The sequence below is a fragment of the Panthera pardus genome, unplaced genomic scaffold, assembly GCF_024362965.1.
Source record: "Panthera pardus isolate Hobbes unplaced genomic scaffold, ASM2436296v1 HiC_scaffold_2, whole genome shotgun sequence".
Taxonomy (NCBI): domain Eukaryota; kingdom Metazoa; phylum Chordata; class Mammalia; order Carnivora; family Felidae; genus Panthera; species Panthera pardus.
The window spans coordinates 99665049-99691175 of NW_026526765.1; the positions used below are offsets into that span (position 1 = coordinate 99665049).

The following is a 26127-nucleotide window of genomic DNA, read 5'->3' on the forward strand; positions in this document are numbered from 1 at the left end:
AAGACCCCATCAAAAGACTGCTAGAACTGATACGTGAATTCAGCAAAGTTGCAGGATATAAAATCAATGTACAGAAATTAGTTGCATTTCTATACACCAATAATGAAAGCATCAGAAAGAGAAATCAAGGAATCCATCCCAGTTACAATTGCACAAAAAACCATGAGATACCTAGGAATGAACCTAACCAAAGAGGTACAAGATCTTTATGCTGAAAACTATAGAAAGCTCATGAAAGAAATAGAAGACCGAAAGAAATGGAAAAACATTCCATACTCATGGATTTGGAAGAACAAATATTGTTAAAGTGTCCATACTACCCAAAGCAATCTACACATTCAATGCACTTCCTATCAAAATAACGCCAGCATTCTTCACAGAGCTAGAACAAACCATTCTAAAACCAGAAAAGACCCAAACAGCCAAAGTAATGTTGAAAAACAAAACCAAAGCTGGAGGCATCATAATTCTGGACTTCAAGATGTATTACAAAGCTGCCGTATGGTACTGCTACAAAAACAGGCACACAGATCAATGGAACAGAATTGAGAACCCAGAAATGGACTCACAAACCTATGACCAACTAATCTTTGATGAAGCAGGAAAGAATATCCAATGGGAAAAAAGAGTTTCTTTAGCAAGAGTTTCTTTAGCAACTTTCCCAGTTGGGAAAACTGGACAGTGACATACAGAAGAATGAACTTGAACCACTCTCTCACAGCATACACAAAAATAAACTCAAAATGAATGAAAGACCTAAATGTAAGACAGGAAGCCATCAAAATACTATTGGAGAAAGCAGGCAAAAACCTCTTTGACCTTGGCTGTAGCAACTTCTTACTAGAAACGCATCTTTTTTTTTTTTTTTTTTAGAAACGTATCTTTTATCAGGATTTTTATTTTTTGATCATGTTAAAGTTTTCGTAAATGAGACTGCTGTGTGATTTTCTTGAGTTGCCTTAGCATTTTTAAGTGAGTGTAGCAGCTTTCTCTTCTTTCTGTTTTCCAAAACAATTGATATCAGGGATTTCTAGAAAATTCTAAATGTATTTTTCAGCTTGCAAGCAGTACTTTGAAAAGTATCCAGGAGATCATGAACTCCTCTGGGAAGTTGAAGGTGTTGGACACTGGTACCAGCGAATACCAGTCACCAGAGCATTACAGAGAGAAACGCTTAAAATTACTGGTAAGAATTACAGGTTTTCAGTTTGAACACGTGTCCAGCTTAAAAAAGTGCCTATTGTTGGTTGTGTCTTACAGTCCAGAGTTATGGTATATTGTAATGCGACCTTTCTAGTAACAGACCCTCTTTTCTAAAGTTTGAATTTTTGTTATGTATTAACATTTGAGTTACTAATAATAAGGGAACCTAGAATAATAGCCCATAAGAATCTAACATTCTGGCAGGTATTGGTAGGTAAGAAGTAAACCCAGATATCAGCATAGAATAGGCATCAAGGGATCAAAGGGTAATTCCCGATCTCATAGTCCTCCTAATAGTCACTTTCCTCATAGTCACTAAATACAGGTAACTAATACTTTTTGTGAGTTCAAGGTTTCATTGTAAGTTACTGATGAAGGAGATGTTCCACACCTAGATTTTCAACACACTCTGTTCAGGATGCTCTTCAGGGCTTTTGTGAAAATCAGTACAAACAGTGCTACAGTTAAAACCAAATACTGATTAGGTTACAATTTTTAAATTTCTTCTATACACAGCAGTTTCTCAAAATGAAGCCAAAAGACCCATGTCTGGAGAATATGGTCTTGCATCTGTTCCAGAATATGAAGCAGAAACTGAAGACAATCAGTCTAGTGAGATGCAGCTAACTGTAGGTACACTGTATGTTTATTGTAGGAAATGATTTTTCTGTTTCTTTAAACTAGATGCAGCTCATATTTGATTTTGTAAATGTTACAGTTCATTCACCAAACTTACGTAATTTTTACTGTGCTCATTTTCTTGGTATTTCCTGTTAATTGGTTACTAAGGACTTAATTTTCCTTGAAGAATAATTTGGAATACACACACACTAATACAAAGTAAAATAAAAATTTGTAATTCCACTACCCTAGATACAGCAACTGTGAACACTTTTGCATTTGTATTTCATATATATTACATGTATTTGTGTACATTTTTGTTTTCTGTTGTGCTGCTTCTGTTTTTCTCCATTAACATGGTATTGCAAGTATTTCCCATGGCATTACTGTTTAAAACATGATTGTTCAGTAGAAGCATACTATTCTAGTATATGGAAATATTATTGTTTATTTCTTTAACGTATTATATACTTAAGTTTTTTACATACATAAGTGGCCCAGCAGTGAACACATTTATACATGTATCTTTTTGCCTATGTAATGCTTTCCTTACAGGGATAAATTTTTAGAAGTGATACTAGTTGTAGGTCAAAGGTTATGAAGTTACTTTGGGAAGTTTGAGGCATGGATGAATTTTTAGAAGTGATATTAGTTGTAGGTTAAAAGTTGTGAAGTTATTGTGGGAAGTTTGAGGCTATATATGCTACGTCTTTGTGGAATGTAGTGCACTTTGCAAATACTAGGTAACCTTTTAGGGACAAGTGCTTTGGGGAATTATTTGTGCCCCGTATTCCTGCCTTAATTAGCATGAGTGTTGACTGAACATTTTTGAAACATTATACTTATTTTGAGATAGAGGGAGAGCATGTGCTCAAGTGGGGAGGGACAGAGAGAGGGAGAGAATCCCAAACACGTTTCGTGTGGTCAGCGTGGGGCTCAGTCTCACAAACCATGAGACCACGACCTGAGCCGAGATCAGGAGTTGGATGCTTAACTGACTAAGCCACCTAGGTGCCCTGAAACATTTTTAAAGATAACATAAATAATATAATTACATATAAGGAGTTTTAATTTTTTCTACATTTGGAACTTCAAACTTCATGATAAGCCTGGGTTCGATTATATTGTGGTCCAGATTTCTCAGATATACTCAGATTTATGTACTGTTTTTCAGACATAAAACCAGTCAGTGAATGTAGAAAAAGCTCTTCCTATGCAATGATTTACTTTAATAATAAGCCAAATACTTATAAATGTATGTATACATTTTATGTCTGTTTTTCAGACATAAAACCAGTCAGTGAATGTAGAAAAAAATCTCTTCCTATACAATGATTTACTTTAATAATAAGCCAAATACTTATAAATGGGTTGTGTAAATGAGAATATATATTAAACCATATCATAAGGTTGGCAGCATAAATGGGATTTTCTTTGGTTTTAGAAATTCTTACTCAGATTATATTAAGATTTTAATTAGTTCAAGGAAAATATTTCTCACATTAAACTATTTTTAATCTCTCTTTTTATCAGTAACCACATGGGAAAGTGGTCTTGTTTGTTTATTTGATCTACATTTTTTTAGCTTTATGGAGGTATAATTGACAAAAATTGTCCACATTTTGACAAGTTGTACACTTGATGTTTTGATATACACTCTGAAGTGATCAATACATGATTTATTCTTTAAGTGGTGATGGTATTTCTACTTGGTTTTTCCTATTTGGGGACATAAAACATTACATGTATTTCTCTTAGACTTTTTGTATCTTTTATTTATTGATCTTTATTTGTGTCTTTGTCTAGTTGAACTGCAGGTTTCTTGAAGACCGGATTTTTGTCTAGTCATCTGTCACAGTTTACCCTTGTTTATGTCCTATCAATAGGCCTTAAAGTCTCTGTGCCTACTTTGTTGTAGGGTTTCAGCAAGTGTGTGATAAAAAATGAACAGTAGTTGGTCTAATAAAGTAGATGCTGTGGCAAGTACCGGATGTACAAAGATATGGTTCTTACAAGCATGGGAGGAAGTAGATGGTCCGTTATTGGAAACTGTTAAATAAGGAAATAAACTACAGGATTACAATTGCCTTAATAGAGCATATAGCAAATGATTGAAGGTACATAGCAGAGTATGACTAATTCTGCCCAAGGAGTGGAATAGGTAAAGTAGCAACCAAGCTGACTTGGAAAGGGTAGGTGGGAGTTTTGTGCCAAAGGTTAGAGCTTTCCAAAGGTGAGCATGTAAAAAGGAGAGGTGTGAAAGAAAATGGCCTATTTGGTACGTAAGAGGCATTTGTTTTCGAAGAGGTTGAGAGTTTGTATTCTAGGCAGTGATAAACCATTAAATTTTTTTTGTTTGTTTTTAAAGTAAGAGAGTGGGCACATTTTGTGATTTGGAAGCTTTTCTTTCATTAGATTGGAGGGAGTTACAGAGCATGTGGTTAGAACGAGGGATACCAGAGATGAGGCTATTGGACTAGTTCTCATTCAAGATGATAAAGGCATGAACTAAAGCTTTGGTAATACAAAGGAGGGGACAGTTTTGAGAGATTCGTTAGAGTCAGAATTGACAAGCTTCGTGGTTCGCCGAATGAGGGTTAGGAAGTCATTACCCCCTCAGGTTTTTGGCTAGAATGGCTGACTGAATTGTTATTGCCATTAACCAAGATAGAGAATAATGTTGGGAAAAGGTAAGAGTTCAGTTTGGGACAGGTTGGTTCTGAAGTTGGTTGGACATACGTATTTTATTGAAAGAGAGAGAGCTTTGGAAATCAGGAAAGAGTTGGGGAGATTAAATTGTGTATTTGTTTTCATCAGCAAATAGATGTTGAAGTAAAGGTGGTAGGTAGAATTACACAGGGAGAGCACATGGACAGAGAAGAGAAGGTAGTTGAGGACAGAACACTAGGAAACCCCTGTGTGTCGCATTGGAACATACTAGATGGCTTGGTAAGTGCTCAGCCTCATAACCTGAGGCTATAACGTAGCCTTTTAATTTCTTAAGTAGGTATCCTTAATTGATGAATAGTACAAAAAGTACTACTTGAAAAATGTTTCAAAAGGTTTTCTTTGACACGGAGTGAAGTAGATTCATAGGGAGAAAAACTGATCTAAAAGTTTTGCCTTTAATCTGTATCTCTGTTTTAGATGGACTCTCTAAAAGATGCCTTTGCAAGTACTTCTGAAGGTAAGAAATTCAGCTGATTTACCAGTATGTCAGACACAAGAATTTAGGGGGAGGGGATGTCCCTTAGAGTAAATGAAGACTTACCTAAGATCTAGAGGTGAGGGTTTTTTTTTTTGTTTTTTTTTTAATTGTCCAGTTAGCCAACATACTGTGTAGTCTTGGCTTCAGGAGTAGATTCCCATGATTCATCACTTACATACAATATCCAGTGATCATCCTAACAAGTGCCCTCCTCAATGCCTTTCACCCATTTTCCCCTCTCCTCCAATCCCCCCATTAACCCTTAGTTTGTTCTCTGTATTTAAGAGTCACTTATGGTTTGCCTCCCTTTCTGTTTGTACCTTATTTTTCCTTCTCTTCCCCTATGGTCATCTGTTAAACTTAGAGCTGTGTTCTAATGCCACCACTACCACTGGTCTTGCTGTGTGAACAAAGCAAGCTATCACACTACCCTTTTCCTCATTTCCTTACCAGTAAAATCGGGAGAGTGATACCTACCTTATTTATTTCCCAAGATTATTGGGAGAGAATATAAATGAAAATGCAAAATATATTGCACAGCCCAGAGCAATATAGAAATGTGAGGAATGAATAACGCAAAGTTATTTCATAATTTAGAAAAAGACATGGGCATTGTTTCTTAGCCTGATATGAGAGAAAGAAATGTGTAATTGGGGGGGAATATATGTAAGCTAGCATAGTTCTTAAATTTCTGTGTAGTGTAACAGGTAATCCTTTCAAGACATAATGAATTAACTGTAGTTTTGCTGGTTTTTTTCTCAGGTCATGATAAAACACCAGTTTCCACTCGTACTCGAAGTAGTCATCTAAAGCGGCCAAAGATTGGAAAGCGATTTCAGGATTCTGAATTTAGTAGTTCGCAAGGGGAAGATGAAAAGACTCCCCAGACTTCACCTACAGCTTCAATAAACAAGTACTGTTTATTTTACTCTCATTATTTGGTTATTCTTATTTTCATGTAATTAGTATTTAGTATTTAAGGTGGAGTCTATTATTACCTTGTTTGTGTACACATAACCTTGGTGTAAGAGTCTGTATTTGAATTCTTCTAAGGATTACTGATTACAGTTACCATTGGTGTCACTTTGACATGTTACAGTGAGAAGTTGATAGTAAGAGAGTAAAATAAGCCACACATAACGTGTGAAAATCCCAGAGAATTTTCTAGTGATTATATTACCCCAAGTGAGTCATTATCACCAGCTCTGCCAGTAGCTGTAGTTTTTTGTTTGTTTTGTTTTGTTTTGTTTTTAAAGTAGGCTCCACAGCCAGTGTGGAGCCCAACATGGGGTTTGAACTCAAGATGATGAGATCAAGAGTAGGAAGCTTAACCAGCTGAGCCACCAGGTGCCCCAGTAGCTGTAGTTTTTAGTAATGCTGAGGTTTAGTTTTTTTAAAAACCTTAAGTTTTATTTTATAACTGATTTATTTTACTGGGTTATTGGATGTAACGCAAGTTAGCGATAACCATAAGTGGTTAAGTTCAGTCAACCCCTCTAGGAACTTAATAGCCAGCTGAATCAACAGAACCCTCAGGTTAAAACTTTATCCTTTATCTTCCTTGGAATCATAAAGAAAGCAAGATTTCAAGTTTTTAGTAAAACTAGATTTTTGTCTTACTAGTTCTACCTGCTGTTTCTGAGTTAACCATTCATAATTTTGCCTTTTCATCTGTGAAATTATTTTACTCGAGTAGAAAATTCTGTACCTCTGCTGATTTCATTATGTAAATAATTTTAAATTGGAATAGTTGAGTAATGATGTAAATGGTTTATTTTTGTGAAAAATTTATGTTCAAGGCATATATAACTAAATATTTGAGGCTAGTCATTTGTGAAAAGGTAAGAGGTTAGATAATTACAGTTTTCTTAGCAGTATTTAGATGTAATACTTTTTTTAGAAGGGAACATAGCCGTGCATTTTAAATTGAACATCCCAGAATTATTGTGGAATTTTGCTTTTCTTTTTTTTTTTTTTTAATGTGCTAGTCAATTTTACTGATTTTGAAGATACTGCAGTTTTTATATACTTGAGTGATTGTTCAACATTTTGCAGCTGTTTGGCTTTGCAGCACAGCAGTTCATACACTATTCTGTACAGAATTACCAGCAAGACTGATGTATTAATAGAAGGCACCATCATGCTTATTACATTACCAGAGAACAAAAACACAGTAAAGACCATTTTCACTGTACACAGTTTAAAGAGAGGAGGAAGGGGACGAGTAATGTGTTGGGCAGCCAGCCATCCCTGTACTGAAAAGGGGTAGGTGGAAAAATCTTAGATATGGAGCTACTAAATCTGGTCTAGTGTTCAAGACGATGGCATTTAAAGTTCTTCTTTTTGTTATTTGGTTCATAACTATGTTCCTTCTGGAATATACTTGTAGTCTTGCTAAGGTTTATGTGTACACACGCTGGTCACAGCAAGCAGATAAAATGCCCTCATCACTTCACAGACTATTCTCTCCTGGAAAAAGAGAGGAAAGATTTTTTTCCCCCTGTTGCCTCCTGTTGCAGATGTCCGTGTTAATGAAGTCAGAGTGAGCATCAGTGCCTTTTGATGAGTGCGTAACAAGTTTCTGTTCGGTTGTATTTTTGGGGGGAGCCAAGAAAAAAGACAAGATTCTCCAGTTGCACAAATTGCATTGTTTGTGTTTCCAACATTAATAGGCAGAAACAGTAACACTTAAAATGTGCAGCAGAGGGTTTTTTTTGACTCAGAGGACCTGAATTCAGTTGGGCATGTCCTGTTAAGTTCATTTTGTTGTAGATAGTTTAAGATACGGTCATTTCTCAGCCCTTAATTCTCCAAGTCTAGATTTATAAATTAATAGTGTGAATCCTATTATGGAATTGGGGAAATAATGTCCACCTCAATTTAACTGATAGAGGATGCTTTTCACATCAAAAAAATGATCAAAAAGGCCGTCACATTCCAAAGCCAAAGAAAAAGAAAAATTAACAAGAATGCAAACATGATGCATAACGTACCACTGCTAAGACTGGCAACGGGAGCTTCTGTGATGTTGTCCTGTGAAGCAGCTTTCCATTTGCCCGGTTCCTCCTCCAGAGCCTAGTTTCTGTGCCATGCCACCTCTTGGAGGAGGTCCTCTTCCAACTTGGTCATGCATCATTCCACCACCCACTATTCCATGTGGACCACCAGGACCTCGATCATTGCACCTAATATCCCTGCGATCATAACCGCCACCTCTGGTTTCTTGCTCTCTTGCAGCTCTTGTTTTTTTTCTCTTCCACATTTAAACGTACTTCCCCTCAAAACAGAATTGGTTTTGCAATTAGATTCTCTGAACTGGTTCAGAGTCATCAAAACCCACAAAGTTTAGGGGCGCCTGGGTGGCGCAGTCGGTTAAGCGTCCGACTTCAGCCAGGTCACGATCTCGCGGTCTGTGAGTTCGAGCCCCGCGTCGGGCTCTGGGCTGATGGCTCGGAGCCTGGAGCCTGTTTCCGATTCTGTGTCTCCCTCTCTCTCTGACCCTCCCCCGTTCATGCTCTGTCTCTCTCTGTCCCAAAAATAAATAAAAAACGTTGAAAAAAAATTAAAAAAAAAAAAAAAAAAAAAAAAAAAAAAAAAAAACCACAAAGTTTGGAAGCTTTCTCCCAAAACCCTTGGTATTGATGCGCAGTTCCACAGCGTTTACAAAACTCATGAAGAACTAAGTTCATTTTCATCAATATCATGTGGGAGGTTATCAACAGAAATTTGATGACTATGTGGATAGCAAATTATTCTACAGTTGTCAGATTCACTCTGTTCAGCATCTCTTCTGCCTGGTCTTGGTCCTCTAGGAGGGAGACCAGGGTTGTACCTCTAGAGTCGTTGTTCATGCACGCAACGTGGCTGAGACTGAACTTCTGGTTTAGCTTCAACTCGTGGCTTTGATGGTTCCTGTGGCAGAGACACAGGTTCAGCAAGGAGGAGGAGAAATAGACTTCTCCTCTAATTCTTCTAAGTTCTTCTCTTGCACTTGTGGCTTTAGTTCTTCAGTTTTTGTTTCAGATTCTGGCTCAAGTTCATGAGAGGACTCTTCCAAAGGCTCCTCTCTGCCATTAGCCACGGGCTGAGCTTCATAGTAACCGCTATCAGCATTTTCTTGTACAGGTTCTGGGGATGGTTGCCTTTCTTCTTGTTTCTCTTTTTACCTCATCTCCTGATCCTTCATTGAGTTCTGATTCAGAATCACCAAATAGTTCATCTGTATAACGAAACACATCATTGTGAACATAAACTTACTTGGAACAGATCCTTCAGAAGCCGGATCCAAGGTCTGTATAAACTTCCTCTCTGGCTGTCCTCTGTTAGATAGCCAACCCGTGACCTGGACGGCTGGCTACTCGATCTCAAGGTTGCATGAGCATCCACGTGATGAATTTTAGTATGATACTCACTGAAGTTCAGAGATAATACTTTGTGTTGTGTATCATTTTGGCCATAAGCAGCCTCCTGGGGTTTCTGCTAGCATGTACTCCAGCATGAACATAGGAAGAATTCCTTCCGTAAAACCTGCATAAATATTCTGGAGCTTTATGCTGCAAAGTATAATCCTACCTCACAAACTCCCACCCTATGAGCAGCAGACTGGGCTTCTCCGTAACCATTTCTTGGCTGCACCATGTCAAATGCTCCAACCAACAGTGGTGGCAGGTACGACGTGTGGAGGTCGACAGGAGAGTCGCCGAGGACCAGCTGCAGTGGATACTACTCACTAGCTGCCTCCTCTTTCCTACAGACCTGAAACCTCAGAAGCTGGAGAGCTGCGAGCTTGTTTCCCTTACAACTACTTCTTCCTGGGCCAAATTTTGCTTTTTATAAATGGGTAGAGAGTAAGAGAAGGATTTAGCTTACATGCTTGAGGAGATGGTGACGTTACCACTCAAACTGGAGAACAAGGTAGGAAAGAACCTAAGTTTGTAAGAAGAGGAGACTGCCTTTGGACCAGAAGTTGTTGACTGAACAACACTTAGTTGATTCTTTAAAGTGTTACTTGATTAACAGACTCCTGAAAGTTTATATTCATCCTTAATAAAACAAGTAAGAATTTTTTTCTTTTCTAGATTGGAGTCTACTGTACGTACATCAGAGAGCTCAGAAGAATTCCTGGAAGAAGAACCCGAACAAAGCGTGATTGAATTTGAGGACGAAAGTAGTGATAAGGATGCTCGGCCTGCACCAGAAACCCAGGCACGTCTGGAAAAGCAAGATGGTGAAAAGGTATGAGATCCTGCTTATCAAATAAAGTGAATGAAAGTAAACTAAATTTTAACTTTCTTAATCATATATCGTTAGAAAAATATGATGATACATTTTAGAGTGGTAGTAGAAATTGTATTTAATGCTAAAAAGCATCTACCTATACTAAACAAGGTCCAGTACTAGAGTTGGGAAGAGGATAAAGTTGCAAATATCATTTTGTATTTCAAAGTGAATTTTTAAAAGTTTGACTTACAACAAAGATAAAATAGAGGATGTTTAGGTAATAAGATGCCTCAGTATTTTTAAAATACAAAATTTGAGAAATTAAACATATTTAAGAAGTGACACAAATCATAGGACTGTAAGGTCTACCTTGTAGAACCAGTTACAGTGCCTTAAGGTCCACAGCCCTCAGTTGTACCTGTATTTTGGCTAGAAGGATAAGATTCATCATCAAAACCAAAAATTATAGATAGATATATACGTATATATATGTGTATATATATGTATATATATAGTATCTATATGTGTGTATATATTTATATATATATATACATACATATACATATATATATATGTGTGTATATATTTATATATTTTGACTATAATTTATTACATATTCCTGGATAAATAACTTCATTTTTTTAAACATGAGAAAACTTTATCTGGCCTGATTTCTATAGTTCCTCAAGTGTTTATCCTTATCTTTTTGATTCTTCCGTTTCTTCCTGTTCTTGTTTTTTTCTTTCTTTCTTTTTTTTTTTTAAGTTTTATTTATTTTGAGAGAGACAGAGACTGTGCGAGTGGGGTAGGAACAGAGAGAGAGGGAGACAGAATCCCAAGCAGACTCCCCGCTGTCTGCACAGAGCCTGACGTGAGACCCAAACCCCCAAAACCATGAGATCATGATCTGAGCCAAAACCAAAAGTCGGACACTTAACCCACTGAGACACCCAGGCACCCCCTTTTCTTTTTTTTCAGTATTTTCAACTTTTGGTTCTCTAGAGATTCCTTATTTCTTCTTTCATACATGCTTAAGTTTCTTTACAAATCTTTTACCTGTTTGCCAAGTCTAGCCAGCACCTTAATAAGTGAAACTACATTACCATTTTTATTTTATTTTAATTTAAAAATACTTATTTTTGAGAGAAATATAGTGTGAGCAGGGAGAGGCAGAGAGAGAGGGAGACACAGAATCTGAAGCAGGCTCCAGGCTCTGAGCTTGTCAGCACAGAGCCCGATGCGGGGCTCCAACTTAGCAGCCTTGAGATCATGACCTGAGCCTAAGTTGGACACTCAACCAACTTAGCCACCCAGGCACCCCCACCAATTTTATTTTCTTAACTTACTCCACTTTAGCTCCTGCCTCCTCTATTTCATGAAACTATATTTTTATTTTTTATTAAAAAAAAAAAGTTTATTTGAGAGAGATTGATTGGGGGAGGGATAGAGAGGAGGAGATAGTGAATACCAAGCAGGCTCTGTGCGGGGCTTGGAGCACAATGCAAAGCCCAGTGCGGGGCTTGAACCCACGAACTGTAAGATCATGACCTGAGCTGAAATCAGTTGCTTAACCAACTTAGCCACCCAGGAGCCCCAGTGAAACTTTGTTTTTAAATGACATTTTCTTCTTGTGTTGTAGGACATTTGGACAGTAAAGCACATGTTTAAAAAGGGGATTTATGCACATCCAGACGTTTATGAGAATATATATTTGTGGTCTTGTTCTCTTAAAAACTTAACGATTAGGGGCACCTGGGTGGCTCACTTGGTTGAGCTTCCAACTCTTGATTTCAGCACAGGTCATATAATCCCAGGATGATGGAATCAAGCGCCATGTTGGGCTCTGTGCTGAGCATGGAGCCTGCTTGGGATTCTCTCGCTCTTGTTCTCTGCCCCTCCCCCCACTCGTGATTGCTCTCACTCTCTTTCTCTTAAAAAAAAAATATCCTTAAGATTATACTGTACGTACTTCATGTAACCAGTTTCATTTGTCCAGCAATACACTGTGCACACATAGTCTTGTAGGTCACCAGTGACACTTAGTGACTTTCTGTACCTAGGTCGATTACTGTGACTTCTTCAATATTCTCTAGTCCCGTGTAATGTAGGCCTTATAACACTACTGTATTTTGGTTTCTTGGTTTTTCCTATCTCTGAAGTTTTGTTTTGCTTTATTTATTACTTAGCTATTCTGCTTCCTTTTTTCCCCTTTATTTGTGGACATTCTGGAAGATTCAGTTCTTGACTTGTTGCTCTTTGGTTCATGTTCTCTCCTTTGAAAATGCATCCAATCCAGTGGTTGAACTCTCATCTCTGTGGGGATGACTAGTAACTCTAGACTTTGAATATTGATTCAGACTGTAATGCTTCAATATTGCTTGTCTCCTGAATATTTTTATGTAGACAGATGTCTTTTATCTTCTTAAATTCAACATAATCTTTATCCTTTCTTATTATTTCTGTATTGGGCCTTTTTTCCTGTAATTTTTTTTTTTAATCTTCCATTCTGTTCCCAAACCGAAAACTTGAGGGACAGATTTCTCTCTTCTGCTGCTTCTCACTTTTAGTTACCAACATTCTGTTTTTTTTAAGCGTTTGCTATGTTTTTCTCATTTTTTTCTTTCAACATTTTTTCCTATCTTAGTTGATCATTTTATGAACTTTATTGTAAATACCTTCTGTGTGCAGTCTATTTTCCATATATTGTCTGGTCAGATAAAATTTTTCTAAGTCCTGATTTCAGTATCCCTATGATTGTAGGGATCCTACATAATTCAGACAGATCTATTTCTGAACACTTGAGTGCATCAGTTTTCTAAGTTTTAAAATGGTAATCAAACGTCCTCTATTAGAATCTCACTAAGATTCATTAGAACTACTAAACATTACATAGAAATATTTTGTGTTGATAAACATTGGAAGAATTTCATAATTGGAGGGCTTGTGTCATCAGCTCACTGATATTTCCGTATTTAATGTGATGTAAGGAGCAGGATTGTTCAAAAAGTGAGCCAGAGTTGACTGGAAAGTTGACTGGAAAATGAACTCAGATCGAGGGCTATTTTCTTCCAGCAAGAAGCTGTGTCCAAACTGAGCTTCCTCCAAGACTGGCAGTGCTTTCTCCCCTTGGTAGGGTAAACCGTAACTTCCCACAGGCCCCAAAGATGTCAAGTGCTGACCAAGTGTTGTGTAAAGAGCTGGCATCAGCTCTAGTCTCTGGTGCCTTTTTACTGAAAAGGTGCCCATCAGGCTGGCCCTATAAAAAGGAAGAACAAGAAGGGAACAGGGTTTCTTCACTGCATCTCAGACCTGCGCTGTGTCTGCAGAGCATCCTGGTCTGTCTGCTGCCTCCATGAGAACAGGGGGAGTTTGGGTTACTTGTGCATTTTTACCGACCCTGCCTGAGAAGTTTGTCTTTTCCTCAGACTAATTCCTTAACTCATGTCCTATAATGTGGTAAAACTTTATCTTGAGTCCTGGTGCATGACAGGTGGAGACTGGGAACGGACTCTCCTTGCATGACAAATAATAAGTTACCTTAAAATTGTATCCTGACTTACTTTTTCCCCCCATTCATGTAGGAATCTGAATTGGAGCCTCTGAATGGTGAGATAATGGATGATACTCTGAAGGCCTCACTTACGACTGAAGAGGAGGACTCCGCTAGTGAAGTTTTAGATGAAGAAACAAAATTGCAGTCTTTTAATTCCAGTGAAGACTCTGCAACTCTTGTTCCAGTGGTGGCAGAATCTTCAAAACCTCCTGAGACTGTTGCACAGGATAAGGTAAGAGGGAGATAATTTCTTACAGTCCACCTGTTCCAGTGTTGGTGACGTGGAAGGGGCATTGCAGTGGATATATTTTCCTCCACTTAATATATATAGTCCTTCAGGAAAATTAATTATATATTATCACACTACATTAGGTATTTTAAAATAATGCAATCCGTAACGTTCCATAAATTCTAATCTTTGTAACCTTATTCATACATATGTGACTTACGTTAACAAAATGAATTTTTTATTTTATATTTTACTTATTTTAAGTAAATTTATTTTGAGAGAGAGAGAATGAGCAGAGTAGGGGCAGAGGGAGAGGGAGAAAGAATCCCAAGCGGGCTCTGTGCTGTCAGAGCAGTCCCGACATGGGACTCATTCTCAGGAACTAAACCGTGAGATCGTGACCGGAGTCGAAATCAAGAGTCGGACACTTAACCAACTGAGGCACCCAGGTGCCCTGAAATGAGTTTTGTTTGTAGATTTAGAGAAATGCTTAGAAAAACAGATAAAACATAGTTTACCAAATACTCGAATACCTGTTGCTTACGTAGTCTATGACCAACAGTCTATGACCATAGTCTATGACCATTTTAACACGTTTTAACTGGGGAGAGAGATTAGATGAGTGGGGAAAACCTGATGGAATATTTTAAAAGGAGTTTCATTTTTACTTTTGAATGTTCCACTTTAAGGCTGAACAACTATTGTATGGCATTATTTTATTAGTGTTTCACTAAATAAATGAATAAAATTTCCATTGCCCTTCCCTTTCATCTAGTGAAGTCATAGTCAAACTTAGTGGGATGGCCCAGTGTCACACTCCAGAGGACTCTTGCTTGTGGCTCAAGTAAGAGCAAGACACCAAGAAGTTTTAGTTCATTGATGGTTTTAAAGAAACTTCATAGGAAGTTTAAAATGTCCGAAGTACCTTTATTATGTCTTTAAAGGAGGAGTCAAATGATCACATCAGTTTTGAAAAAATTGACTTGTGTTCAGAGTATGCACACCTGATTAGTGAAAGTGACTGAGTACTGAATTCTTTAAAATGCAGTTCATTGTCACTGAATATTAGTGTCTGAGAATAATTTATGTAAGAACTGTACTGCAAAGGTTTGTTCACCAGGTGTTTTATTTTTAGACCTCACATATAACTGACTCAGAAATGTTGCTAGACGAAGGCCCATCTGATGAAAAAGGGCACACTGAAGAGAAACTACCACTAGTTTCCAGAAAGAAAGCCCATTTTGGGAGTTCAGACAATGTTGGTACTGTCCCAAATGAAGAACGATCTGACAGTGGTTTTCCAAACTCTGTGATAGCTGAATTTTCTGAGGAGTCCATCTCTGAAAATTTATCGCCCAATACTACTTCTTCATTGGAAGACCAGGGTGAGGAGGGGGTACCTGAGCCCCAAGAAACATCTACAGCTCTTCCCCAGAGTTCTTTGATAGAGGTTGAACTTGAAGATGTGCCATTTGCACAGAACGCGGGACAGAAGAACCAGTCAGAGGAACAGTCTGAAGCATCTTCGGAGCAACTGGATCAGTTTACACAGTCAGCAGAGAAAACTGTGGATAGCAGCTCAGAGGAGATAGAGGTGGAGGTGCCTGTGGTCGACAGGCGGAATTTAAGAAGGAAGGCCAAAGGGCATAAAGGACCTGCTAAGAAGAAAGCGAAGCTGACATGAGTCAAGAAGAAATGCAGATGCTAGAACCCTCTTCTTTGTAACATAATTGTTGTTTTTAAAATATGGTAATAAATGGCATGGGGCACAGGGCAAAAATTCTAAAATTTTACTTTGAACTTATTTATGATGCCAGTTTTCCCTCCCCCTTAGGACCTAGGAGTCACCATTCTTTTTAATTTTTCAGGCTGTTTGGTGTAAGTACAATTTTTTATTTTTATTAACCATGTTTCGATTTGGGGAAACCAGATCATACTATATTTTCTTTAACAATTGGGACACCTGACCGTTAGTATTTCAGAAAATATAAATTAAGCTGAAAGTAGTAGGCTTTCCATTACTTGTAAGGATCACAGAAATCTTTTATACTATGGATTTTAATAGTAAACTTGGTGAAGGTTCCGGAAGTTTTATCTTAAAAAATCAAAACTAATCATTTTTTAAAATGTAGGCATGTCAAAAATGTCAGTACGTGAAAATATACTTCAACTAAATGACAGCACAAATACAGAAGTTTATGGTGAAGGGTTTATGAAGGTGGTATTTTGGCCTCCTGATTCGTAGCTGTGTAGATGCTGTTTCCTCCTTTGACTTGTGTCTGAGGAAAGGTACAAAATCTGTTTCCAATTCCATCTTTACAACATCTTATACTAACAATACTGCTAGGGACTTAACTTCGGCATGTCGGCACTCATGATTATATACATTTCATTTGAAGCTGGGGACTATACTTTTGTCCTCATCCAATTAACATGTATACTTCAGAAGTGTGAGAACCCTTCCTAAGGCTTCTCCTTGATTCTGCCACTGCCTTTACTCTAGAGTTGTATATTCTCCTCAGCTTTTGTCCACTTCCGTAACTCAAGAGAGTGATTCCTACCAAAAGGTCTGCCTGCCTGCCAGCTTATATCCTTGGCATCCACACCTGGGTAGATTTGGACCCCACCACCTTAGATCCAGATGACAAGAATAAATCTGCCTAGGGAGCTACAGTTAAAAGCTTATATCAGATTGGAGGCTTTGGGTGTTGCTCTGGTCTTGCTCACTCTTAAATTTGTTCTTGAGGACAGGTTACAAGCTAGCCTGTATATATACATTGTTACTGTAGCAAAGGCTTTTGCCTAGGAAAATTAAAAAAAAAAATTCTCATTAAGTATTAGGTGTGCTCAGATTTGCGCTTCTTGTGGAGAATGCTTTGAGACCATTTAGATTGTTTTTAAAACAGAATTGGTCTTTACATGGAAAAAAACAAAACGTTAAGTCTTTCTGCCGTTATCTGAGGTGCTAAGGATTGATGTTGAATGCTTTATCCTAGTCTATGGTCAGGTGAGGTCATTAAATTTTATTTTGAGATACTGATATTTTAGATCTAATAAGCTAATTGTTTAAGCAGGTAAAATGACAGTAAATTTTGAATGCTTGTATCCCCTACATTTTCCTTTGTTACTGGTCAGAGGCAAGCCAGATGACTTTACTCCAGATGAAAAATTAAAGCACTTTGGCCATTTGTTTTCTAAACAAATGCTGATTAGTTGAAAAAATAAGTATGACTGGTACTAGTACTAGTGTATCTATCATGTTGATGCCGTTTTATAGATTTTGTGAGAAACTTTACTACCACAATTAGGGAAATAAAGATAGGAAGATTTAGTAAATTCTTAACCTTTCCATTTTTAATTTCTTACAATAGATTTAAAAACCTAACGCTTAGATATTTTACTTTTTTACTTGGACTATTCATTATTCTCGGGTATAGTTTAAGAAATTTGAGCTGACAACTCTTGATAGGTGAATATATAGTTGCTGAGTTCACAACATAATCAGTTATTCGTGTGTAAGTGAGGACTAACAGTATACACTCACCTTGTTAAACTTGTTTGGTTTATTCTTAAACAGTAAGAGCATTTTCAGCAACTGCAGAACTTTTTGCTTAGCATACCAGAAAACTTTTGATACATATTATCTCTGACAGAGAATGTTATTTTGGGGGTTTGTAGATGGTAGAGAAAGTGAGGTCACGTAGAAAAACCTTACTGTCATGGTAACATGTTCGTGTCCAGTAAATGAGTTCTGTACTCAGTGAGTATAGAATTGATAACAAAATTTGTCCTCAATAAGGAATCTGAATAAAACGAATCAGATACCTAGTTTTTGCCAAGGCATTGGAAAAACTTCAGAATTAGAGAGGACTGAAATCTGATTTCAGCCAGCCAGTCTAGTTGTTGAGTGTCTAGTCACATGCTATAGTCCTTTGTGGACTGCTTTTTTCTGTTTAGAAGTTTTATTTCTGGAAAAGATTTCACTTCAGTTTGTGTAAATACTTATATATTTCCTTATGTAATATAAAACATATATATTAGCAAAATTTTAGTTCTGCTTTCAAGTTTAAATTCTCCAGTTGCTAGACATCACAGAAATATATTTAAGAATTTATTATAAAGCTCCTCTACAACTTTTAAAGGTGAGAGGATCTATTATGATTTTTTATAAAATCAAATAGCATGACAGAATGTCAGTCTTCTACTTAAAATGTCTATATTCATGGTGTTTCCATTCACTGCAGAATGAACATGGCAAGGTAACAATTACTGGTGATCAATGGTTCACTTTTAGCTGACCACCAGGACACTACCTAAAATTGTTTCAGTGACTTTAGAAAATTATCTTGAAGGTTTATGATTACATCAAACTGAGTCTTAACGTAGTATCTGAATACCTGCTATTAAGTACTGCTTTACCGTTAGGGATTACCTTCTAAGGTTTGGTCACACCAGCAAACTGATACAGATCTTAATGTAAATAAAGAATTTATACTAACATTACCCATCTGTGTAATAGCATTTTAGAAATTTCTGCCTTGTATGTCCACTAGTGGCTAATCTGATGTTAGGGTGTTAGCCAGTCTTTCATGAGTGTTATTAGTTACAAATGTTAGGCTTCTGTTGGTATATTTAATATCAAGCTTTCTTTGTACATGATAGTTAATTTGCTTATTTTGGGTTCTAAAAGATAAGCGGACCTTAGTTCTGTAGTATTGTGCTTACCTTTAACCTTTTTTTCCCCCCACCTTCCAAAACATAGTCATTCACACATTCCCCATTTCTATTAGTGGCAAAAATCAGTCGTTAAAATCTTAATTGTTAAGAAAAGTTCAGCTTCTGTCATCCTAAAGTAATTGTATCATACTGGATAGTCATTCCCAAGGAAATAGGCTTTCTTTTCCTAAGTGTGTATGTGTTCTAAAACTTCTATGTTTACAGTATTTAGGAAAGATGTTACGTTATTTAGAAGAGCAAGTCTTACTGAGGTACTCATGTTTGTTTTCTTGGTAGTTTTTTTTGTTTTGTTTTTTAAGTTTTAATAGTAGTATGTTTTGTGATCGTTTCCTGGCCTGTGTTTTGATAACTGAATTTGTTTAGACATAAAATAATTTTGTTAAAGGCACAATTAATCACATTGGTTGTACTTTCAAGACAGACTTTAAAAATAAACAATTTAAAACCATTAACGTGATTATAGATTAATGTGATATTACACCTTAAAAGCTCAGAGCTACAAACATTCACATCACAAGAGCACTTTGACTAAGTTACAAAACCTGAAACATTATCTTTTTTATATTATTCAAGTTAACTGCAAACAAATTGCTCATAAAGAGCATCAGTGCAGTGTTTTTAAAACTTTTACCTGGAATTACTTACATTTTTAACCCTGTTAAATATATGAAAGTATAAACATTTTAGTGTATTTTTTTCCATATATTTTGAGTAGAAAATACAGTTCCTAGTAGATAGAAGTATACATGACTGAGAGGAAGAAAAAATGTGTAAAATACAAAACTAGAGGTGAAAAGATTTTTCTGAACTCTATTTACTGTAGTGTGCCTTCTCTCCTGTACTTTAAATACCTTATAAACAAAGGTTACCAGGGGTTAACACTACCTTTCTTAGGATTAATGAAGAAAAAAGACTTCAGGTAAGGTCTCAGAAATGACAGTTTCCTAACATAGGCTTTAGTTTTAAGTGTGCACGAACCTTTATGATAAAAGGTGTTTTCAACTATATTAATTTTTCCAGTAACAAAAAATCTGCATTGCTGAGTATCCACTTCTTAATGCAGATACAGACCAAGATACTTCTACAATTGCTTTTTTAAATCTTTTTTAAATGTATTTTTAAATCTTTATTTTGAGAGAGAGAGAGGGAGAGGGGCAGAGAAAAGACATAGGATCCCAAGCAGGCTCTGCACTGTCAGCACAGAGTGCTGAGTAAGCTACCCAGCTCCTCTATAATTGCTTTGTAAAACATTATTCAGATTTATGAACGCCTAAATGCTCAACAGACTAAAAAATAAAGACCAATTTGTAAATAAGCCTATTTTAATGTTTCTTACAATAGAATAAATAGTTCTCTTGAAGGCTGCAGATATGTAAGGCTGTTGGGCAGTATTTGGAGAACCACCACAGAAACGGTGTCTTCTTAACGGGTGAGTAGTCTTCAGTAATTGTCAAGAGTTACTTGTCTGAAAGTGCTGTCAAACCAGCAAGACTGCATTTATGCATCCATCGTTTTCAGGATTGTTGGTAACCTGGGCATATTTTCCTGAAGAAAACAACGTGGGAAAAAGGAGAGATTTAGCTAATAAAAATTAACTTTGCCCAAAATATTTCTAATGGACACTTTTAAGAAAGAAAAAAATAAACGATAGTAGGATCAATGAGATTTTACAAAATCACTCAAAATCAAACAAGTTCTGGAGGCAATTTTTACATACTGTTGTTACACTTCTACAAATAGTAGTCAGCTCCATTCTGTTAGTACGTTGTATTAACAAGCCCTTGTGGATTTACCTGAGCATTGTTGCTTTTCCACACACTTTTCTTACTAGAAAATGCAGTAAGTTTTCATTAAGTTTCAAGTTAATCTAGCAACCAATTTTAAAACTGATGTCTGCCAATATGAAGTAAGAGTTAATGACTCATATAAAGACTCAATCAAGAAGTCAGAGTGTACTCTTCAATTTTGAAGAACATTAAAGGTTACCTGGACACTAAAAGCAGAAAACCAAGAAAACGAGGCATGGCGTCTTTCTGTTTTTTAATTATTATTGAAATAGTGTGGCTATGTGTTTGATGTAGGTCTCCCTTCCCCCATTCCTGGGGGAATTGTAATTCCTTCCAATATGTTACTTATAATGGTAACTTTCCATCTGCTTCTTTCATAGTTTCTCTTAAAACAGCCATAAATCTAAAAATCTAGTACACTTTATAAACTGATATCAATAATCCAAACTAAAAAGAATCACATTCATAACTATTGTGTCTACAGAAGTATTTTTCATAAGTTTAAGTCTGATTTACATCATTTTTACTTATCCAGCAATTCTGCATTAAAATTTGCTTACATACTTCCTACCAACTTAAAAATTTCAATTTTAGGGTGATAATAGCAGCAGCCCCATATTCACAACTTTACTTACCCCAAATAACCTTGCCTCCTTGTGTCACAAGGCCCAACTCACTCACGTTCACTTCAATGACAGTACCTTTGGTAATAACACCCAAAGACGTATATAGTGGGGATGAGGGATTCTTTTTTACACCAAGTATTGGCAGGCAAAAGGTGGCTTTCAATTCAGGATGTGTTACATGGGCCTTTTTGAAACGTAAGCCCTAATAAGTCAAACACAAAAACGTTACGAGTCTAAAATGTTAACGATGAGCAATCATCTGCTTTTCCAATGGTCTTCCCCAACAAAAATCCTCATGGATTGAACAATGTCAAATCTTAAGGCATCAATTAAATATTTATAAATTCTACAGACTACAAACCTGATAAATACATGGGGGAAAAACTCCAAACACATACTCCTGGAGTTGTTACCATGGAGCTTTACCTAGCATCATACTCAGATTTTCCTCTGTAGTTACGTACATTTACTGAGAACTTGCTATATGCCAGGCACTGTGCTGAAGTGTACAAATGGCTCATTTAAGCATTATAACCTTACAACTCCCATTTTTTTTTTTAATTTTTTTTTTTGACGTTTATTTATTTTTGAGATAGAGACAGAGCATGAATGGGGGAGGGTCAGAGAGAGGGAGACACAGAATCCGAAACAGGCTCCAGGCTCTGAGCTGTCAGCACAGAGCCTGACGCGGGGCTCGAACTCACAGACCGCGAGATCATGACCTGAGCTGAAGTCGGCCGCCCAACCGACTGAGCCACCCAGGTGCCCCTTTTTTTTTTTTTTTCAATAACATAAGGATTGACATGTGAGATGACTTGTTCCCCAGGTTAAATGGCATGTCTCTATATACCTTAGCTATTTTACATGATGAAAAAGGTGGGGTGGACTGTCAGCTTTTCATTGATGGTAATACTGGTCAAAGACTGGAGAAAGCCCAGACATCTTTTACAGAGACCACAGTCACTCAGTCACCTAGATATGGCCTCTTGGGGTGTAGCACTTCAGAAGCCACAACACTCTGCAGTCTCTTAAATTTGATTTTTCCACGTATGGGGTAAGGGTACATCAAGTACTTAGTAATGGACTCTTTAATGAAGCTTGTAATAAACTTACACAGTTGGGAATGCCCTTTGACTAATGCACCATAAGAGACTTACCTGTCAAGCTACAGAAAGCCTAGAACAACATGACCAGTATATTCTCTCCCTACAGAACTGATAAAGTTACCAAACTAGATTTAAGAGATTATGAATATGAAATCAAAATAAGAGGCATCCATGATACAATCCAGGGACGGGTCAAGGTTTTCTGTAAAGGGATAGTGAACATTTTAGGTTTTGCAGGCCATATGGTCTCTCCTGCAACTACTCAAAAGTCTTCAGGAAAACACAGCCATAGACATTATGTAAATGAAAGGGCACAGCTGTGTTTCGACAGAAATTTACAGAAACAGACTGTTTGACAACATTTTAATCCGTTAAAAATTATTCAGGTTGAGAAACGGGAACACTGCCAACCTTCCTCTGATTGTTTTTCTAAGCAGGTTAGATATCCAGTGGGGAGAGTAATTTAGTCTGTTTAAAGGGATTTTGCAAAAATACACAGCTGACCCACAAAAACAGGTTTGAATTGCACAAGTCCACTTACATGAAGACTTTTTTTTGATATTTATTTTTCCTTAATGATATTAACATTTTTTTTTTTCTTTAAGTAGCCTTCATGCCTAGCGCAGAGTCCAACGTGGGGCTTGAACTCAACCCTGAGATCAAGACCTGAGCTGTGATCAAGAGTCAGATGCATAATTGACTGAACCACCCAAGTGCCCCTTTTTTTCTGGTGCCCCTTTTTCTTTAGCTTTAAGAATACAGTTGGGGCGCCTGGGTGGCGCAGTCGGTTAAGCGTCCGACTTCAGCCAGGTCACGATCTCGCGGTCCGTGAGTTCGAGCCCCGCGTCAGGCTCTGGGTTGATGGCTCCGAGCCTGGAGCCTGTTTCCGATTCTGTGTCTCCCTCTCTCTCTGCCCCTCCCCCGTTCATGCTCTGTCTCTCTCTGTCCCAAAAATAAATAAAAAACGTTGAAAAAAAAAAATTAAAAAAAAAAAAAAAAAAAAAAGAATACAGTATATGATACACTTAACATACAAAATATGTGTTAATCGACAGTTGATGCCATCAGTAAGGCTTCCAGCAACAGTCTATTAGTTTAGTTTTTGAGGAGTCAAAAGTTATATGTGGATTTTCAGCTGTGCAGGTGGTGGGCATCCCTAACCCAAGTTGTTCAAGGGTCAACCATATGTTCAATTACATCTTGGGAAAGGGGACGAGACTGGTTTTGACCATTGGTGTCAAAGGAAATTAAAGTCCCACTCTTATATTAAATTCTTTTTCCAGTGATTACATACTGTTTTCAAAAGCATTAATTGCCCTAATAAATAGGATTTGCTTCTTGAAAAAAACTGTCCCTACTGAAGTTTTTGAACTGTTCTTAAATATAACAAGTGTCAGGTATATAGATTACTTGCTGAATGAGTAAAATGACTTCATGTGGAAAATGAAGATTCTAATATGCCATTTATTTAAAAATCAGGATCCACTGACACTGTAATGAAAACTACTTTTCATCTCGTTTCTTATGAAGACAAGATTCTTGACAGTACAGGAAAATTCCTAAGCCATCCCTGTCAATAACTTAAAATAGCAAAAACAGCCTAAAAAATGTCTTTCAATCTCTTTTCATATCAATTTCAGGAAATTCTACTTTACCCAATTTAACACAGCAACCAATATTTAGTCCATCCCACTCTTCAAGGGACTTACCATTGGCCTAATGAATCTTTCATATTTAGGTGGTTTTCGAGTAAAGCCATCTCCAACAAAGCAGACTTTTGTAACCATCCTCTTCCATGCTTTCTTCTTTCTCTTTCCTGTTCGAATAACTTTTAATACTTCTGTTTCTCCCTGGGCACGAACTTTGGGCAAAGGGACTTCCCATTTTCCCTAAAAACAGACCATCATTTAAATTTGTTAGTAAACGGCAATGAGAATGAAAAATCAAATTTTTTTCCTAAACCAACAAGATTTTGGCTCAACTGTTTCTAGAGGTCTGTACTGTCTCCTCACAAGCCCCGAATTAATTGGAACTAAGGAAGTTTCATATTATGAACACATTAAATAAAATGGTTTGCTTAAGCTAAAAATCTTAATGGCTTGTTATGGATGAAAAATGCCACCTGTAATAAGGCAGTGACTTCTTGAAACTATATGTGCTGACTACCAAATAGTTCATATGTAAAATTAGAAGACTGTTTCCACCTCTTAATATATCTATTTTTACCTCAAGTGAACGGTTAGATTTTATTACTAGTAAGGCAAAATCATCACCACATACTTTGAACCTCCCTAGAATGCAAATTGTTTGAAAAAAGTGAAAGGCAGTATGAAGAATCTGACTTTGGGGCATCTGGGTGGCTCAGTCAACTAAATGTCCAACTCTTGGTTTTGGCTTAGGTCATGATCTCACATGATCTCTGTGCTGACAGTGAGGAGGCTGCTTGGGATTCTCTGTCTCTGCCCCTCCCCTGCTCTCTCTCAAAATAAACACTGGAAAATAAGTATTTAGTAACTTTTAAAAAAATACTAAAAATTTTTGTTGACTTATTACTAACACATAGGTTCTAGAAGCAGTTCTACCATTTCATAGATCTGTGAGCATGAAGAATGATTTACAACCTCCTGGACTTCAGTCTTTTTATTTGTAAAATGAGTAGAGGTTAAGTAGATAACCTCTAAAGTTTGTTTTGGTGCTCAAGTTATACCATTCTAAATGTAGATTCTTACACACCAAAAAACTGTGGTTTTTAAAATCAAATTTGGAGACTGAAAATTCTTTAAATATAGATACCACATATTCTGTCGCTACCTAGATTTCTGTCAATTTATCCACAGGTGTTTAAAAACAGTACCTATATCTTTTCCTGTTTTTAGCAGAATTTAACCTAATTTGACACAAGCGCAATTCAGTAATGTTTTTAAAAATTCTGAATTTTTATTTAAGTCAAATCAATTAGAGGGTTTTTCACTATTCTACTTCTGAACAAATTTTAGCACAGCAGGGCAGCAAAAAAACAGCAGTCGTATCTTTCTCTGCAAGAGCACAACACTAGGAGGTGTCAAATGTAGGAAGTTGTTAAAACTCTGAATTTGAGATGCACTGCTAACTTTTTAAGTACTTTTTTTTACACTAAAGATGTGTGGTATTCTAATACATTTTTAAAAAGCTGTTAAACACTAACGTGTTCTGGTGATGAGAAAGTAAATATTTTATTAAATAATACAAAATGAAATTTACAAAGACTTTGATACCTGAATAATGGGAATAGTAGCTGGATTTCATGTATCCAATTAAACTGAAGGAAAAAAACTAAGATTAAATTTAAGTAATTCTCTCCTGAACAAAAAAGAAATAAATGCTTCAATTTTCATTACTTACTGCTTTCTCTTTTCGTTTTTGTTTAATCATATTGGAAAGTACTTTAGCTCGGGACTGTCCCTCCCTGTCCAGCAGATACGCAGGTACTGCTCCTTGTGGAGTCTTTTCATCATTCTTTTGCTTGGTGTTTCTCTTTTCATGCATCTTGATACTATCAAGAAAGAAAAAGATTCAAGATTATCCATTTTAAAACCTATTACTAAAAAGACATTAACTTGTTAAAACAAAGAAATGATCACTTACGTCTTTTTCATTTGTATTTTCTCAGCATGGCGCTGTTTATGGTAGAGCTTAGCTTTCAGACCAATCATCTTTTTTGCCTTCTTTGAACGTTCATGAGCCTCTCGACCTTCCTTCTTTCTCTTTTTCTCATGGTAATCCAAACGATAGCCATAGCGCTTCCGGTGTAACTCAATATATTCGTTTTGTGGCTGTAACAATGCAAGAAACATTGAT

General features: G+C 36.8%; 2 protein-coding genes and 1 pseudogene across 7 annotated transcripts in view; 1 reads left to right on the forward strand and 2 right to left on the reverse strand.

Annotated features, from left to right (window-relative positions):
* The window catches only part of FAM169A (family with sequence similarity 169 member A), a 91991-nt gene extending 72772 nt beyond the window's left edge, over positions 1-19219 (forward strand). For all 6 annotated transcript variants that reach the window (XM_019463010.2, XM_019463009.2, XM_019463011.2 and 3 more), the window contains 7 exons: positions 1058-1186; positions 1720-1832; positions 4972-5011; positions 5795-5945; positions 10111-10267; positions 13834-14037; positions 15170-19219. In XM_019463010.2, coding sequence (XP_019318555.2) covers positions 1058-1186; positions 1720-1832; positions 4972-5011; positions 5795-5945; positions 10111-10267; positions 13834-14037; positions 15170-15718 — 1343 coding nt within the window. In that variant the 3' untranslated portion in view covers positions 15719-19219. The remainder of the gene's footprint in view (positions 1-1057; positions 1187-1719; positions 1833-4971; positions 5012-5794; positions 5946-10110; positions 10268-13833; positions 14038-15169) is intronic.
* Positions 7934-9654, reverse strand: LOC109274997 (ras GTPase-activating protein-binding protein 2-like; annotated as a pseudogene).
* An 856-nt stretch (positions 19220-20075) lies between the features above and the next one.
* Positions 20076-26127, reverse strand: part of NSA2 (NSA2 ribosome biogenesis factor) — a 7653-nt gene continuing 1601 nt past the window's right edge. Inside the window, exons 2-6 of the mRNA XM_019463020.2 lie at positions 25915-26102; positions 25672-25822; positions 24000-24179; positions 21194-21386; positions 20076-20316 (exon numbers count right to left, since the gene is read on the reverse strand). Of these exons, the coding sequence (XP_019318565.1) occupies positions 20249-20316; positions 21194-21386; positions 24000-24179; positions 25672-25822; positions 25915-26102 (780 nt within the window). The 3' untranslated portion in view covers positions 20076-20248. The remainder of the gene's footprint in view (positions 20317-21193; positions 21387-23999; positions 24180-25671; positions 25823-25914; positions 26103-26127) is intronic.